Source organism: Molothrus ater, chromosome 10 (genome assembly GCF_012460135.2).
Source record: "Molothrus ater isolate BHLD 08-10-18 breed brown headed cowbird chromosome 10, BPBGC_Mater_1.1, whole genome shotgun sequence".
Lineage (NCBI taxonomy): Eukaryota > Metazoa > Chordata > Aves > Passeriformes > Icteridae > Molothrus > Molothrus ater.
In genome coordinates, this window is record NC_050487.2 from 6,433,882 (window position 1) to 6,452,427 (window position 18,546).

Sequence of the window (18,546 nt, forward strand, 5' to 3'; positions counted from 1 at the left end):
TTCAAAGTTCTGAATGAGATTAAGGAGTTGATAACTTTATATGCATAACTAGCATTTCATATGATTTGAACTGCTAATCTCTTTTAAAATCCAAAATGTTATTTGATCTAGAAGATAAAAGTGATGGCACTTATTCCCTCATTACAAGTATGGGAAGAAATACATTGAAGATAATCAGAGATTTTTTTCAAAGAAGAGAACAATGTATGCCACTGACAATCCAGTCAGTGGATTCCCCTTGCTGAAAAGAAAAAAGTACATATTCTTATAGTATAAAGAGATAGAAACTTCATCCCTACTTTAAAGAAAACAGATCCTATGAAATTCTGAAACTGCAATTATGTGTGAGAATTTGTTACTTGCTTAAACTATGTTGAATGTCAAAATAATAAAAAAGGGAAAAATAAAGAATTCAGGAGTGATCCAAAGAACTACATATCATTAAATGTGACTGCTGTGTCAGGCTGGGAGGTGTTGTACTACAGATCTGGTGTGTCTGCTCAAGGGTTGATTTTATTTCTGTCAAGTAATGCTTCACAACCCCCCTGGAGCTCCATGAGGCATCAATAACCAGCTAAAAGTCATGCATTTATGTAACACAGACATTTTCAAAATCCTACAATGATCTCTCATTTTCTTAAAGGAGCTGATATGCAATAATCATATGCAAGAAAAGTTTTCAGATTAAAAACAGCAAAAAAGGTCAGTTTTCAGAACAGAATGAACCTACCAACAGATCTTTCCATCTGAAGATGTTGATAAAATATGTTCCATAGCAGATAAAAATGCTTTGAAAGAAAGAATAATGGAGCAGATAGTTTGCTGGTGACACAATTATTTAGAACAGCTAGACTGATAGCTGCCAGCCAACACTGCCAAAGGATGTCACAGGCAGAAACTGGTAAAATGCTCTTCGGCAAGAAAGCATGCTGAGTCCCAGACTAGTAGTAGGGAAAAAGTAGGCCTACATAATTTAGTGCATCAGAAACAGTATACTTCATGTGCTTAAGTCTTACAATTTTGATAAAGGAAACTCCCTTAAAGTTCTGGGTTTAAGGCTGATAAGGCTGGTTTGAAATGGCTCTATAGCATTTGCGCTTGCCAAGTGTAAGCTGCTTTGCATCCTCACAGAGATGATTTACATGAAGCCACATAAAAATACTAAATAAAGACACTAAACTTGCAATCTAGTATTTTCACTGAATTATTTCATAAGAGAGATCTTTTCATGCTTTGATGACTTAAAGTAGCAATTCTCATAAAGCATCAACCTCTTTGTAAGGTAACTTTGAGCAGCAGTCAGTGACATGAACATGAGTGAGGAGCTGAGGAGCCTCTGCCTCCCCAAAGGCAGCAGTTTGCTCCTGGCAATGTCTTACAGCTTTTGCTTTTGGAAGCCTCAGCTCTGCAGTGGCCCCACAACCACGTCCTGCCCTGCACTGCCCCAGGTGACCCTGGCTGCAGGACGAGTCTGTGCCCACAGAGGACACTCACATTGAGGAGAGAGGTAAAAGCACACATCCAAGAAATGCTCTGCGGAAACTTCCCACCTGTTCCCCCAGGGCTGGCTCCAAGGTTCATTTCTGTGAGCACTGCTCACCCTGTGCTTCCTGCACATGTGCTGCGAGCAGATGTTTGTTAAGAACCTTCCTGGTGGATGTGATGAAACAAATTAACCTCAGGATTCCTGTACTCAGCAATCAGCACAGGCTGTTAGGCAGAATGCAAGCCCAAGTCAGCATCACACAAATCTCACATTTGGCAGTAGTTCAGAGTTTTCCTGAGCTCTAGAGCGTTAAGGCACACTGTGACTATTGGATTTAACAGCTGATAGTGGATCCATCAGCTCTTAACTCATTTGTAATTTCCATCTCCACAGAACTCTGCATCAATGCAACCTGCAGTTTAGCCCCCCATTCATTCAGAAGGTACCTCATTCTGTTTCTAAAACTGCAGCTTGATCATTTTATTTGATAAACCAGGATCTTTTTTGCAATGCATGAAAAACTGTTCTTCTATTTGCCATTCTTTTCCACATTCTTTTGTTTTTCTCTCTAAATTTATATATCCTTTAGGAAGTGGGATGGTCATAACTACATTCAATGTTCAAGGCGCAAGTGCAATGTAAGTTTGAGAGAAATTTTTTGTGTCTAATATATGTACACATAAATTTGCCCTTTATTTCTAACTCTTAACGTTGCCTCTCAGAGCTCTGCCAAGCACAGAGGTTGTATTTTCAGATTATTCCCAATGACAGCAGGCTCCAAGAGCGGAATGTGAGTAACTACAACCTATCAGTGCATGTGTGGAAGCAGACTTTGGCTGCCTGCTGTCAGAAGTGACTCAAATCCAGCAATATAAACAGAGGTAGTGTGGAGGCTGAGCTCCAAGTTAAGTGTAAGATACAACAATGTAAATATTTGCACTAAGTCCATTTAGGTCTATCTCCTCTTTCTGAGTGCCTTTATCACAGGCTGTTTTCAAATCTGCTCCCCCCTCCCCTACCCTGTGAACAGGTCCCCACCAAAGGTTCCCTCTGAAATGAGGAGCCCAGTGTGAGCACAAGTTCTTCCCTCCTCACAGAGGAACCTGTGTGCACCAACACCTGATCTGAGGGGGCAAAGACACTTCCCAGTGGGACAGGACAAGAGCCTGATAACCCAAACACGAGCACATTCCTGCTGTGTAAGCATTTCTGTAGCCACCAATGGAAAGAAAACAGTATTGCCATTGCTAACAACAGGCATCCTACCTGTGCCCTGTCCCTGGGGCACAGCCCCAGTCCTGGGCTCCTGGGGAGTTTTTCACTGGCCATAAATACCTGCTGAGTGAGCTGAGGCTTGGCACCAGGTGTCTCTTGTTATAAAACAAGATCAGGTGTGGGATAATGTAATAACAATGGCCTTGAAAACATCCAATCTGTCTGATAAATTCATTTCAAGGGAGAGCAATTGCTTTCTACCACTTCTGTAGTGGTAGAAATTTCTACAATAAACAATAGAAACTTTCTACAATAAACGCCAGAGCAGTTTTTAAAACACTAAGTCCTTCCCGAAGGAAAAATAATGGATTTCTGTTCCACCATACTGGAATAGGCTTCATATACTATAGATTCTTTATTATGCATTCTTCTGGATGGCAAAAAGGTTTAATCCACCAATTTTAAAAGCAGTAACTATGTAATTACTATTTTAACACAGTATTATTTATCCCTGTTCTATTTCCTATAATTTTTACCAAATGCTGTCCACAGAAGGACAAACTCACAGCTTCTTACCCTCCTTAGAGGTCTAGAATTGTAGAATAATTTCAGGTAGCAGGATTCCTGATTGTCACTAGTCCAAACCCTTCCCAAAGCAGAGATCCCAGCTAGACCAGGTGAGTCTGTCAGTGAACCCAAAAAAGGAGCTCTTTTGCCTCCAGTGCCTGGCCAGCTCATGGCAGAAATGTTTTCCATTCTGTCAAACTAGATTTCCCCACATTTCAACTTGTGTCTGTTACCTGCCACAGAACTGTGTGAAGAGTCTGCAGTCCCCTTTTCTCTAGTCCTTCAATAATTTAAGGAAACAGCAAGATCCTCCTTTGGCCTTTTTAAAGCTGAGCAATGCTGCTGCCCAGTTTCTCCTTGCTCAGTAGAGTGAGGACTCCCCACAAGGCCTCCTGGAAATCCAGGCTGACACTCTTAACCACATCACACTTACCACATTTCATGCTCCAAAGAACTTCAAGCTCACTTTCACAGAAACCAAGGACATTTACTTTAGTGTCCACCCTTCCTTCCACTTTTTATGGATGTGCCTGTCCCATCTGCAGGTTCCCAGAGCTCAGCAGTAACCCACACACATGCTGTCAGCATTGCAACATGCCTTCACATGTTTTTGCTAAAAGTATTTTCTTTATCAGAGAAACAAGCCTCTTGTTACTCAGGGTCAACATCTCTCCAGCTCATAGAACAAAATGCCATAAAACATGGTACCTCCACTTCCAGAAAGTCAGGAGGGAAAAGATGATCACAGGAGGATTAGATAGCCATGGTCTATCCTCTTTCCCTCAGTCTTTCTGCTTTCCCTGATGGAGCTTTAATCCTTTCCTCAGCCATCCGTTACTCTTATTTCTACCTGTATTTCTCAGAAGTAGTAAAGTAGGGAAGATGAAAGACAAGTCCTAAAAAATACAAAAAGAGAAGTAATTATCTAGAGATTTTCAATTGATGTGACAGGCTCTAGAGTCCACAAAACATGGTATCTAATAAGAAAACTAAGAGGGGGGAAAAAGAGAGAAACAAGAGGCCAGACCTTTTGTGCCACACCTGGGAGTTGCCAAAGGTCTGACAGAGCTCAGCAAGCCATATGTGAGTCCCTTGCAGCTGCTGATGGACCATCACACTCTGCTCCTTGTTCAGCTGCCTCCTGTCCCTGGAGAGAACTGCCCTTTCTTCATTTTCCCTCAAGGAAGCTGCTGTTACTTGCATGAGAGTTTCCCAGACACAGGTCTGAAGAAATACCCTCAGTTTAGAGCCTCTGCATTTTCCTGTAACTGTTTGCTGCTCCAGCACGTGGAAGGGAAGGATCAGGAGTACAGGGGTGTCTGCATTTGGGATCTATACAGTGCCAAACCTTATTAGCAATGGCACACCAAAGGGATTGCTGAGCTCCATGTTTCCCAGAGCCAATCCTTACTTTTCAGTGTTCAACAACACCAACCAGAGAGCCACAAGGCCAGGGCTGACTGGGATCCTCCCATATCCTTGAAGTGATGGAAAAAAGCCAACACATTAAACAACAGCAAAACAGAGACTTTGTAAGAAAGGTGAAGAACTTTATCTGCCAATTTGAGAAAAGCTGGTATCCTTCAAAAAGTGAGACTGGAGACACAGAAACATCATGGAAACAACTTATAGCTAAAACAATTTCCCTCTTTAAGTGAAAACCCCCTTCTACTTGCAAAATTTCTATGTTTTTTTTGTTAACCTGAAAGAAGGAAATGAGACTTGGGTGCACTTCTGTCTGTAATTGTGCTGCTTGATTAATTGTAATATTTTTGTTTAACCAAACCTGACTGGTCATGGATACCAGTCTCCCAATGAATTTTACAAAAGCAGGTCAGTGAATGGAAGCCAATGAGGTCATTGGGGAATAGTGTGAACCATGACCCCAATCTCTGTTAATCTCAGCCTCTCACTGAGCTGGAGACAGACAGGGACACACACAGGGAATGCTGCTGCTTCTTCAAGAACAGCTTCACCTGCAGCACAACCACCTCCTGCCCAGCAGTGTGTGTCCCAAACTTTTCTGGAGTTACACAGCATCCAAAATTCCAAAATATTGTCTCTCATACAGCTTACCCTGCACTTCATGAGCACATTCAGCTGCTTTTGTATAATTCAGGAAAGCTGAACACAGATACATTAGAAATCCCTCTTCATTACTTCTGCTTCTCATGAAATCACTTATTTAGAGTATATTAAAGACCAAAGCATTTACTGACAATGACCTGTGAAAACACAATGAAAAAATTAGCTGAGCTGGCACAAAGCAATGCCTTTACCTTCCTCTCTCCTCATTTAAAAGTATGCAAGATGAGAGGAATTCTCCTTTTTCACATAATTATTTCTTGCTGTTTTCTAGGAAAAAAACCCATTTTCCCTTAGCTGTTAGCCCATCCCAAAGCCCCTTTTTACCTTCTGACTATCTGAACAGATGTATAGAGCTTTTTTCTGTAAGGAAACACAAAGAATTTGAGAAACCACATGCAAAAAAGCCCTTATCTTTGTGCTTAGAAATGAAGCAGAAATTAAGAAATGCTAAACTTCAGATGCTGTGTATAACCTTCACTTAGTCTGTGTGTGTGTCAGCTTTGGTGAGTCACCAATCTCCCAAGGCTGCCAGCTGTTGTGTGTGGCTTCATTAGCACAGACACCAAAACTGGGGAGGGAACAGGAGCTGTGGAGGTGACATTGTGATCTGGGGAGGGAACAGGAGCTGTGGAGGTGACATTGTGATCTGGGGAAGGAACAGGAGCTGTGGAGGTGACATTGTGATCTGGGGAGGGAACAGGAGCTGTGGAGGTGACATTGTGATCTGGGGAGGGAACAGGAGCTGTGGAGGTGACATTGTGATCTGGGGAGGGAACAGGAGCTGTGGAGGTGACATTGTGATCTGGGGAGGGAACAGGAGCTGTGGAGGTGACATTGTGATCTGGGGAGGGAACAGGAGCTGTGGAGGTGACATTGTTGTCCCTCTGAGTGTGCAGCTCTGCTGCAGCCAATGAATCCAGGAAGAAGTGCAGAAGGGGGGGTTCTTACAAGAGGGTTGATAAGGATGCTGCAAATTGCTCTTGCTTTTATTCCTGAGGTTCCTGTAGGAATCTGGACAATTTAAACTATCTCCAAGATGGTCCCTAACTGCATATTCCCCATTTTCCAGGTATCCTCCCAGCAGTTTCATGGATGAATGTACAAAAGAGCAGCACATAAACAGTTGTAACTCCAGGTACTCTGAGTGTGACACCGTTCTTTGGGTATGTAAAACCCTAAACATAAGAACAAAGGGCAAAGCAGGAAAAGGCTCTTCCTTACCAGAGAACATAAGGAAGAGGGCCTAGGCTCCACTCCTGCTTTTTCCTTATTGCAAATATGTATCTATCAGAAAAAAAAATCAAGGATTTCAAGTTTCCATTCCATGAACTTTAAGAAGTCTGGGTACTTTGAGCTTAGTCTTTAAGCAATTTGAGGATCAGTAGGAAACCAGTAACAGCAATGGTTTAAATATGTCCCATGTTATCTGAAAAACCTCTCCTCTAGGAGTGGCACAGATTTTTCTATCTACTGCCTCAAAAGCTTTTGATATCAATGACTCTGTTCCTGGATTGGCCCTTTCCAGAGCAGAGACAGGATCTTTACTTAAAAGGGATTTACAAAGATAACCAGAAGAAACCCTGTTGATAAAATGCCCTTGAGGAAAACTTTAACTTTTAAATTTTTGATCTGAACTTGGCTACTATAGAAAAGTAAGAGGAAGCATCATATCAAAAGTGAAGTTAAAACAACACAATGAATAGTTGCTCAACATGTTTTGGCATGGGTAAGAGGATGAGAGAGCATACATTAGAGCCAAAATCCATAAAAGTCTGGATATGCTTCTAAAAATACAATGCAAGAGAACTGTCACCTCAGAATTGAGAGAAGACAAACTGCTGGAACACACACAGATCACAGCAAGTGTTGACAGGACAAATATAAATGGGAATGTAGAAATAGGAGCAGAAAACTAGGAAAGCTCAATATACAATGTTTCTCAACAGTCTGTGTCTAAGATTCACTAAGGAGTATATGAGAGCAGAATATAAAAAAAGATTCACCTATATAAACTTATTAATACTAGAAACCCCAAACTTTGCATAAGTAATAAAGCAGCAGGCCCTGAAAAGAGTGCTGAAAGACAAATAGTAATAAATGGCAGATGAAATACAAGAGGGAATGAAGAGTCTGAGTATATTAATTAACATAAAGATAGGGGACTCAAGGGGGAAAACTAATCAAGTGCAGCTAAGGAAAAAGGAAAGAAGAAAAACACAGAGGAGCACTGCAAGTAAAGCATGTTAATCAGAAAAATACCTTAAATTCTTAGTTATAACTCCTCTTGCATTGCTTTGGATCCTCTACCTTACAAATGTAACGAGCAGAAATAGTTGAAGTGCTATATTTTGAGCAAATTAAAAATGGCTGTGTAAACACACCATGTAATTCCTGGTAGATACACAAATGTAAGACAGAATAAAGCAGCCAACTGACTCACAGAATGGTTTGGGTTGCAGGGATCTCAAAGCTCATCTCATTCCAAGTCCCTGCCATGGACAGGAACACCTTCTACCAGACCAGGTTAACCAACCCTGTAACTCCTCTGGTTGTGTCTTACAGCTTTGTGGAAAAAGTCTTGGAAGTGGGAAAATAGAGAAATACAGCGAAAACAGAAATAAAGAAAATACAAAATATTGCTTTACAATATTTTTTAAAACAAAATATTTCAACAGAACCTTCATCAACTGTTTTATCTTGTAAGGGGCATTTAGTTTTTGCAGTATTTTGTAACAAACAGTATTCCCCCCCCAGCTTTCAGCACTTTCAGCCAATTTTCCTTTTAGGACTTTTCAGTTTTCCTCTCCCCCACTGTAAGTTTAAGATGTCTGGAAGCCTTAGTATCAGGGTGCCTTCCTGTAACACACTCACATTTTTAAGCTTAACCAGAAGGCTGAGTTTACTATACAGTACCTGGTTTTTTGGGCATAATTACATTCTCATTCCTGTCAACACACACTCTTAGCTATCAATTGCCTTCTTGTCCTTCCCCCATGATATTGTCCTTGAAGCTCACAACATAAACACCAAGGGTGCCACACTATGGATCACCTGCTTGATGAGAATATTCAAAAATGGAGATAGATTGTGATTTCAGCCCTGTTCAGTGGTATATTCTGGCTCCATCATTCTCCAGTAGCTTAAAGCAGTGTGCTCATCAGGTGAAAGGAGAAAACTGCTATTTTAGCTCTTGAAGCAAAGCAAGAACACAGGATGTGTGCCTGCCTGCGTCTCTTTTCTCCTGCTTCCTAAGCTCCTCCGTGGACATGTGTCCTAAAAAGAACATATTCCTTTCCTGCAGTTTTCAGAATCTGTAATTTCTTCCTTTCCCCTTATACTTTGCTGCATTTAAAGGCTCAAATTTACCTTTCCATCCTTCATTCCACTGTTACAGATGTTTCAGTTTCCCCTTCTCCTCCTTGCATTTTCCCTACAAATGAGGCTTCACAAATGTAATTAATTTTTACAGGTCTCTGGGGAGACCTTGTAGCACCTTCCAGTGCATAAAAGGCTCTAAGAGAGCTGGAGAGGGACTTTGGACAAAAGCCTGGAGTGACAGGACAGTGAAGAATGGCTTCCCACTGTCAGAGGGCAGGGTTTGGTGGAATATTGGGAAGGAATTCCTCCCTGTGAGGGAGGTGAGGCCCTGGCACAGGCTGCCCAGAGCAGCTGTGGCTGCCCCATCCCTGGAAGTGCCCAAGGCCAGGTTGGACAGGGCTTGGAGCAGCCTGGGATAGGGGAAGGTGTCCCTGCCCATGGCAGGGGGTGGAACAATAGGAGCTTTAAGGTCCCTTCTAACCCAAAGCATCCCGGGATTCTGTGACATTTAATACTTGGTTGCTGTTACTACAGGCTGACAAGAGTAATAAAGAAATGCAGGGAGGACTGCCCATTTTCACAATCCCTGCCACCTTAAACTGTTTGCATGAGATCAAAGTCTTCAATTCCCTAAGGGTTAAATGCATTTTTCATCACAGTCTGATGTCTCTCCCTGTTTCCAGTCAGAAGGAACTGCAAGCTTTGCTCAGCACAGGCAGAAGGGAGCCCTTCCCAGGCTGAGGGCTGCTCCCCTTCCCCAAAAGCAGCCTGCTCTTCCCAAGGAAGTAGCCAGCTCAGAGCTCTATAAAGTGATTTTTACACACAGCACATAATTGAAGAACAATCCTGCTGTTACAGGCTACCATGGAAACCAGAGGGGGAAAAAAGGGCTGAATATTAAAATTTGAGAGTGAGAATATCCATCACTGCTATTACACAAAATGGTTTGCAAATGCTTCTATTAATGAGTCTGGGCTGGAACCTTTCCTGCTTGCCACTTTCTCCTCTAAGTGCTACAAGTGGAGCTGAATAGAGGACAGAGAAAATATTCAAAAATCTTTACAGCTCAAGTGTATTCACACACCACAAAAAGGAGAAACAAAAGAAGTATGTGTTTGACAGAATAGTAAGCAACTCCAAACACAAACATCAACAATTTAACTCTAATCCATGGGTTTAGTTAGAAGGTGACAACAAATACATTAAAGAACGAAACATCAAAATAAGCTGTTTGTTTATTCTTAATAAAAATTCTTCTTATTTTTTGAGAATAAGCATATGACACCAGTAAGGCAAATTTCTGCATCTCTACATCAACAACAAAACGTCACTATTGGGTCCCAGCCCCACAAGCCTGGCATCTTCAGGGGAAAAAGAGGGAAAAAAGTGAAAAAGAGAAAAAATTACATTAATTAACAAATTTGAGAACAAAGAGTAACTCAGCCTGGCTTTCTGCACCATTATCACTAAGATTAAATCCTTTGTAAATCAGATAAAAAATTCATGGCAGTTCAATCTCATTCCTTTGTTTATGAGGACTTAAGACTCAATCTGGTATTGAAATACCCACAGGTAATGCAGTGGTGGAAGGTGAGCAGGACTGGGTCTGCTTCAGAGTCCAGTTCTTCCAATTTAGGATGTCTCTTCTTTGAAAGCCAAGCTTTTTTTTTTTTCCTATATCCAGCTACTCCTGAATGCCTGCAGATTAACAGAATATTTGCTTTGGTTTAACCACTTGCTTTGTGCCAGAGAATACCACTTTTCCATTAGGATACAGAGCCTTTCTTATCATCCCCATCTTCTTCTCTTCAGAAATAATTACTGCAGTGTATCAGCCCTGCACTTAATCAAATAAGTCTATGGCTTCACTAATGCAGAGAGAGAGAACTGCAATTATAGTGTTTGCTGAGAGAAATATCTTTTTTGCAATTTAATTCCTATCCTTGGTCTGCAAAAAGTCTGACTAAATCTTCAGTAGAATTTGCATGTTTGGAAAGGCCAGAGACATGGATACTTTCCCAATTTGTAATCCAGTCAGAAAGGATCTAAGATCCAGTGGTATTTGGTTGCTTTTTATAATTAGTTCTTGTCTTCTCAGGAAGCACCTGTCAGCTACAGTACATCCAGCAATGCATCTCACACACAGCTAGCCAACTCATACACTGACATAATTTGTTCACAAGTCTGAGTATAATACTGCAAAAATAAATCAGACTAAGGCTTTTACTCCTCTGCTTGGTACAGAGGGTGTTCCTCCTGTAATAAATTTGTATAATACAGAAAAAAAAAAAACATAAATAAAGAGGCTGATCAGGCTACTAAGGCAGCAACTACCCGGAGTTATTAACACAGAGAGATATTTACTGCTCTTCTCTTGAAAAGCTACAGCATTAAAAGCATGGCCTAACTGAGAGACTCCTCCAGTTTCACCTCTGTAGTCATGTGAGCAGCACTATTTTCCAGATCAATATGGATGTAATTAAATTAATATCGTGGAAAACAGGCAATAGTATTTGAACTTCTTGCATAATTTTTCTCCAACGAGCAGTGCCAAAAATAATTTTACAAGCTCTGAGTTTACTTAGTAGTGCACAGGGGCAGAACACAGACTTTGTTCCAAGCTTACAAGGAGTGCTTTCATTTTCAGCAGAGATTTGAGCTTATTATAAAGAACTAGCAGTGCAGTGTTCATTTCATAGCTAATTTGTCTTTCCTTACACTATAGATTTGCTCTAAAATATGCTAGTACCACGAGTTCTGTCAAGTAATGCAATAAATTTAAAATAAATTATTTAAAATTTATATTGATTAATACCCATAGATTAGTTAATAGCTGATTTTAAGCCAGCTCCTTTTTGGTCTGCTGTTGTACATGCAATGTGAATAGTTTGATATATTCAGGTAGCAGATAATAAAGAAAAAGATGTTTGGTTTAAATTACTGTTGCTCCTGCTAGCAATTCATAGAGGGAAACTTTGGACTGCAGTCAGAACACAGCACAGCAGGTATTTCATTCAGATTTTCCAACCACAAACCAGTGTGCCCTTCCTTCATGTCTCTTGCACAGAAAGTAAATTCCTATGGCTTTTTCCTACTTGTTTTTGAAAGTAGCAGGATACATCTTTTGGGGAAAAGATCCCATTAGTTCACAAGTGGCTATAAAATGTATTACACTACTTCAACACTTTTTTACACTTTCAAATGGTTTGGTTTTTTTTAATTTTTCAACCCTTCTCATCCCCATAAGACAGTAACAAGCAGAGTTTAAAAGAACTTTAAAAGAAATTACTATTACTTTCCTTATAGCCAAAGAATCTTTGAATAGCTAAAGCAGAGGAAAAAGAAATAGTAAGGAAGAAAGAGAACATGAGATGACAAGTACAAATACATACAGCAGCAAACAAAGAAATAGTAAAAACCTTTTTGATTTAAAACTATACACACAACAAAACCAAAGCTTTAATTTCCAGAACGTCAACAGATATTAACTATTTGTACTTCTTCACAAAAAATTGATTTTGACACAACCAAATTAATTGTCAAGTGTCTGATATGAGCCTTTTAACCCTACCTATAGCCATTTAAAGAACTAATGAAAAATGTAATGTATGTCTAGTAATCTGCTTTACCTTCCACTCACCAACCATTTGCATCTTATTTTTAGTTTGAATTCTGTAAGCTTTCACTTCAAGATAAAAACACTGTAAAAATTACCTCAAGGCTCAGAACCAAGAAGTACAAAGTTCAGCTCTTGTTTATCTATACCACACATGAAATTAAGATCAAGCCATTTCCATTGTACGGTCTAATCTTCCCATTTTTAATGTGGTTAACAGTATGTTTTTAACTGCTTTAGAGTTATTGGGGTGCATTTATTTCTTTATACCATGCATACAAAATACTTTAGAAATCCTTGTCATTGCTATGACTTAAATCCTACACAAATAAGTAACAATTTTTCAAAATGTATATTAGTTTTTACTTTGTAACATTCTCCCCTATAATCACTTGATAAAAACACAAGCTCCAATGCAATGAATTGCAGTCTTTTCTAATTTGGTCACAATACAAAACATTTATGATACCAACTTCTTAATAATAACTGAATGACTGAAGAGGTAAAGCTTTTTAGCACATGCCAAGGTCAGCCAGATTTCTCTCTCTGCAGTTCCTTGCAAAAGGCCCATATGCAGGGAATTAGATTTACCAAAGTCTTCTTTGTGGTTCATAACATCCACCTGTACAGAACAACTATTCCATCAATCACAAAACAAAACCATGAACAACTGATTTTTTTAGACCATTTCTCTAATTACCATGTTACACCCCCTTATTAAAATATTATTAATCAGAGTAAATAATACTATATCCTGGCTAATTTGCTTCTGGAATTCTTTCCAACAGCAAAGTAAGTGCTTGCTTGTTCACTGCTTTTGCCAGACCATATAATGGCCGCTCTATGCTGCTTTTTGCTAATTTTAGCCTTCAATTTCCTTTGCCAAAGCAGAAATCTATTTAGTTTGCCCTTAATTAAGCTCATAGAACATTAATAAAAACCAAAATGAGCAAGGTAACTCAGAACTCCTGCACTTATTGGCCGGGTTTGTGCCATTCAAGAAGAATTTGACAGAGGATCTAGAACAGGTGAGGAACAACCAGGCACTCAAGGATGAAGCAGGAAGACAATGTGGAACACCAAGTGTTTGATTCACAGGAAAAGTTCCACAAAGGAGTCTGGCTTTAAGCCCTGGGGAAAGAGTCAGACAGATTTCTGCTTACTCACAGCTGAGAAAACCCAGCCTTAAGCAGCACCAGCAATCCAGGCCAACAGGTGACACCTGGAGTATTTGCTCATCAATGACCACATCTGAAAACCTGCTTAAAAATGTACAGGTTTCTGGCTTAGCCAGCAGAAAACAGATGAGAGGGAAGGCTAATGATGGAGATGGATGAGATGGGAGAGAAGGAATGAGAATAATTTCACTGTGCACTTGAAAGCAGTCAAGTAGTTTCCTCTTCAATTATGTGAGACCCTTTTTCCCTGCAAAAGAAAGCTTCTTTTCTCCCATGGACTCAGTGGCTGGTTTTCCTTCACAGCTCAAGAGGCTGTTTCAACCACTAATTGCTTCTGGTTAGGAAAAAAAATATTTATTCCACAAGCATGGCTCTCTGCCTTGAAAATGTGGAAAGGTCAGAGTGCTCGAGGAGCTTTCTGTTTGTTTTCTATCAATAACAGAAGGCACGAGCTGACAGCCATGCAGATACCCAAGTCAGCTCGAAATCCAGGGAGCTCCAGAAATGGAAACAGCCTGGTTGTCATAGCAGCAGAGCAGGATACCTGAGCTAATTACTCAGTCTGAGAGGCAGAGCTAATTAGCCCTGATGCAGCATCACACTGACACAGTTATAATCCTTCTGGGACCTCTCGTACATATTGCTGATTACACATTTCAGTTTGCTTGCAACCAGCTCACAGAGCTCAGCACTCAGTGCTGGGCTTTACATAAAGATTCAAAATAAAGAGAGAAAACAGGGGGAAACCAAAAATGTCTTTCTACAAAGAAAGCAATGGAAAAGAGCTCACAAAAACCCCCAGAAAACTCTGAACACTGAACTGCAACACTTCTGCAAGGGAGGAGGGTGCCTGAATCCACAATGCTGCAGACCAAAGCATAAAAATGGAGATGGAAATTTCAGTAGTGTGGATACACCTCCACCCCAAGTCCAGTGGCACTTAATTGAAAAAGGGCTTTATCATTACAACAAGTTAATGTCAAAAAGTTCCCCGTTACCTAATAATGAAAACTCTGAAATTTTGCTCCTGTCTTAGAAATAAGAAAGTAAATACACCACCATCTGCTTTAGAGATTGTAAATCCCATGGAAAATAAACACCAACTACCAATAGACATACCTGTTTTATTTTCAAGGACTGCAAACAGCATTTTTGCTGTTTTTCCACAAAGAAGTAGTATTTTAACACTTACCTTTTCACCTTTCTAAGGTACTATCCCCTACAAGACCCTCCCTCTAGAAACAGCAACACATTTTAAAAAGGTCAGAAACAAAAAGTGAATGAGTGAATGTATCAGTCATTGTTAACCATTTTTCTGCCACAGAAATTCAACATAACATGATGGAAAAGACTATACAGACAAGCTGTGAAAGACAGGGACTCTTATATTCTCAAAGGAAAAAAGCAAGATAAAGAAAAATTCTTTACATAACCATTAAACTTCCTTGTAATCAAAATTAGCAAAGGCAACCTATGTACAGATTGAGCAGGCAAACGAGAGGAAGGATGACATGACAAGTGACCAACTCCCGTGCAAATCTGCTTATTGAACTGAGATGCTTTGACAGTTCAATACAAGAAACTTCTCATTTACACCAAACAGCACTCTAAAAACAGAAAGATGACTGGAGTCACACTAAAACCTAATCTCCTATGTTTTTAATGGACATACATTAAATAGATAATCAGAAGAGTTGACAAAGGACAGATATGCTTGAATATTTATTGAATGCATATTTATTGAATTTTAAATTGCACAGATCTTTTACATTCACCTGCAGAAGCCACTAAGTTAACAACTGTTAGTATTAACAAATTACATAATACACCTGCTTAGTCATATTTACAAGAGATCACTTCTCATTTCAGCAACAGCTCCAAGCAAAGCTGGAAGATGCCAAGAGGTTCATTCAAGAATCTGTGCTGCCCAAGAGAATGGGATAAATACATAAAAATCAATGTTTCTCTAAACAGAGATGTATTTTTTCAGGGTCAATGGTGTTGCTAAAGGAAACAGTTTGGTGCCTCTTTTTCTAATTAAAGCCAGGAAATGGACACACATTCTTCCACCTGCTCAAAACTTTGAAAGACACACCAAGCTAAATGTACTTTACATATATTTAGATATCAAGTGATTTTAAGCACTGTTGAAATGGTAGATTTATAAACCTAAGATCCCAGTTTCCTGAGAAACTTTGTCCCAAGTTAGCTGTCCTCCTCCCTTCAGTTAATGATCACTAACTTAGATATATTATCAGTCAGCATTTAAATCCCACTTTGGGAAAGGAGGCTGGAGAATCCAAGACAATGTTAGTGGAGCAAACTGAAAAGAAGAAAATTAAGGAAGATAAAGCAATCATTGAGATTCACAAGGGGTGGTTATTTATGAGGAACAGAAATAAGCAAGAATGTCTAACAAAGTCTCTAAAGGGAAATAAGGATGTCATAACATGATCTTCCCATGATAAAGAATCTTTGTCTCCCTCACAAAATACAGAACAACTCCCTATTTCTCATTTCCATTAAGGACAGCTTAGTATGCACTTTACCCTAAGTGGACTACCAATAAAATCCACTCTCTTCTGATAAGCTCTTATTTATTCTAGAAAACAAGTATATTACTGGAAACTGGAAAGAACTGCACTGTTTGCCAGGATATTAACCCTGTTCAACAGCTGTTACTGTAGCCACTGCAAAAATTCCAGCACAGAAATAATCTCCCAAACACACTATAAACTTGGGGGACAAGAAATTTTTGCTTCCTTTCTCCTACCATTGCTGTTTGGGAGCAGAAGGCACTGAAAGAAGCTCAGCAGAGACAGCCCTGGGATACAGAGCAGAGCAGTGAAAATGAGAAGTCACCATTCAAAGAAAAGCCAAGTAAGCCAATGACATCAGGCACTCACTGACAGTGCTGCTGCCTCCCAGCCAGTCACAGAAAGCTTTTTTGGGAAGCACTTGCTCCAGCAGCATATGGCTGACAGTGGGCATTCAGCCTGCATCACTCACCAACAAGGGGTTTAAAAAATAGGAGTCTTATCAGAGTGCTGCTTTCTCTAATGAGGAGAAAGAAAGGGAGAATAAATTAGAGAGCAGCAGGGGAATGAAGATATTTATGACATGCCTTCACCAAAAGCTTGCATCAACAATATAAACATATGGCCAAAGATGCCTTTGGTTTAATGCTGCCCAAATTCTTGTGGGGTTCCTTTTCTTTTTTTTTTTTTTTTTCATATGTACACTTCAGGAGAGTTAAAAAAAAAAAAAAAAAGAAAAAGCACAGAGAATACTACTACCTTCACATAAGCTGCCAAACACAACCAAAAAATGTTTCATGGTCTCTGTGTGAACAGTGCAGACATTGACACAGGCTGGTAACCTAAGCTCTAACCTTCAGCCCTTTTACAGGATGCTCCCAGAGCTTCAGTCTTTCCTGTCATCCACAAAACAAGATTATTTCCTTCAGCTTTGAAAAAGAGTTGCTGAAGCTGCTGATGGTTCCTGTTTCTTTTCTCTGATGCTTTTAACTGCTCAAGACTTCACCTTATACTGAAGAAGAAAGAAAAGGGACTTCTATCCAGACCATTTGGTGCTTAAAGGTATATTCCCACATCAGATACAAAACGAAGAAAAAGAATTTCTGAATTGTGAGTTATTTTCAACTCTATTCAAAGTAAATTCTAGGAAGCATCAGAAAACAGTAAATAATTTGGTTTTGGGCGCTACAGAGAGAGTAGAGCTCTCTCTTCAAGGCTGAGTTAACAGAAAAAAGACAACACATGAAAAATTCATTAGAAGGCACAGTGTGGAACAGAATGCTGGAATGACTGACTGCTGCATGCCTGGTAATGGAGACTGCTTAAGGAGGGTATAAAGGCAGGGCACTCGCTGCTGACGTGACAAAGGATCACAGAGCAACAAATAACACTGATGCTCCATCCACAGGAAATCTTTCTTGCTGTGAACTGAAGCCTGATTCTTTCCTCTTCAGTTAAAAAAAAATATTTTCCTAAAAATAAAGAAAAAAAATCAAAGTTAAGGTATAGTTACCTACTATTTTTTTCAATTAAAAAATGGGGAAGAAACAGAGGGAAAATAAAGCTATGCCTACCTGGAGCACCAGTTTTTTGTCTCCTGCTGATGATGAGTAGAATGTCTCTGTCAGGATTTGTACACTTTAGCATGATGACAGGAAAGTGAGAAAGAGAAAGGGCAGTCCTTGACAAACAAGCTTTAAATCAAGTTATTCTGGAATGCAGACAATATTTCTATACAAACCATGCACACAAGGAGCAGCAATCCAAGAGTCTTCCCCATCTTTACAGCATTTGCATTAACACATGTTTGTAGGTCAGATTTATTCTATACAACTTGTTTCTCATGTTCTGTACCTCGACATCCTGAACACTGGATAAAGAAGTTGATTAAATCCAGAAGTGCTATGTCCCTGTCTTGTTTATATGATTCAATCCAGTCGTCCACCACAGACTGTCAAGAAAAAAAGAATACTTATCAGAGACTCTTAAAAAGTGTTTTATTAAAGGCAAATGACTTATTCTTTTCAGAATATAATTTTATAATTGAGCATTTATTTAGCATAATTATACATGTGTACAAATTGAAATATCTATGCACCTTCTCTCAAGGTGGAGACAGAACAAATATTGTTAGAGAGCAGAATTATATGCATCATTTTCTGGTATTATATTGCATAAACACAAGTTCAAGTTGAAATTACTGTAATTCCCCAAAACTACTTAGAGAATTTTTTCAGTTTTAAAATTGTGTTGGAAAAAACCAAATATTGTTACTCCATTCAGAATGACCAACATATTGCCAGAAAACTGATGAACAGAAATACTTTAGGATAAATACTGATTTTACATTGCATAGTGAATATCCCAGTCAGTCACTCAGGAACACTTTAAATAGTTCAGGAAAATAAAATATAATGAGGAATACACAGTAAATAAAATAATACACAGAAGTTGGACTTAGGGTGTTTCTAAGCTACCTGGATCACAGGATAGGAAATTCAGTCAGTTTTCAACTGCCCTCTAACTACAGTTAGCCAGCAG

General features: G+C 39.5%; 1 protein-coding gene across 1 annotated transcript in view; it reads right to left on the reverse strand.

Annotated features, from left to right (window-relative positions):
• Positions 1-18,546, reverse strand: part of STAG1 (stromal antigen 1) — a 154,075-nt gene that overhangs the window by 69,111 nt on the left and 66,418 nt on the right. Inside the window, exon 5 of the mRNA XM_036389252.2 lies at positions 17,860-17,956. Within this exon, the coding sequence (XP_036245145.1) occupies positions 17,860-17,956 (97 nt within the window). The remainder of the gene's footprint in view (positions 1-17,859; positions 17,957-18,546) is intronic.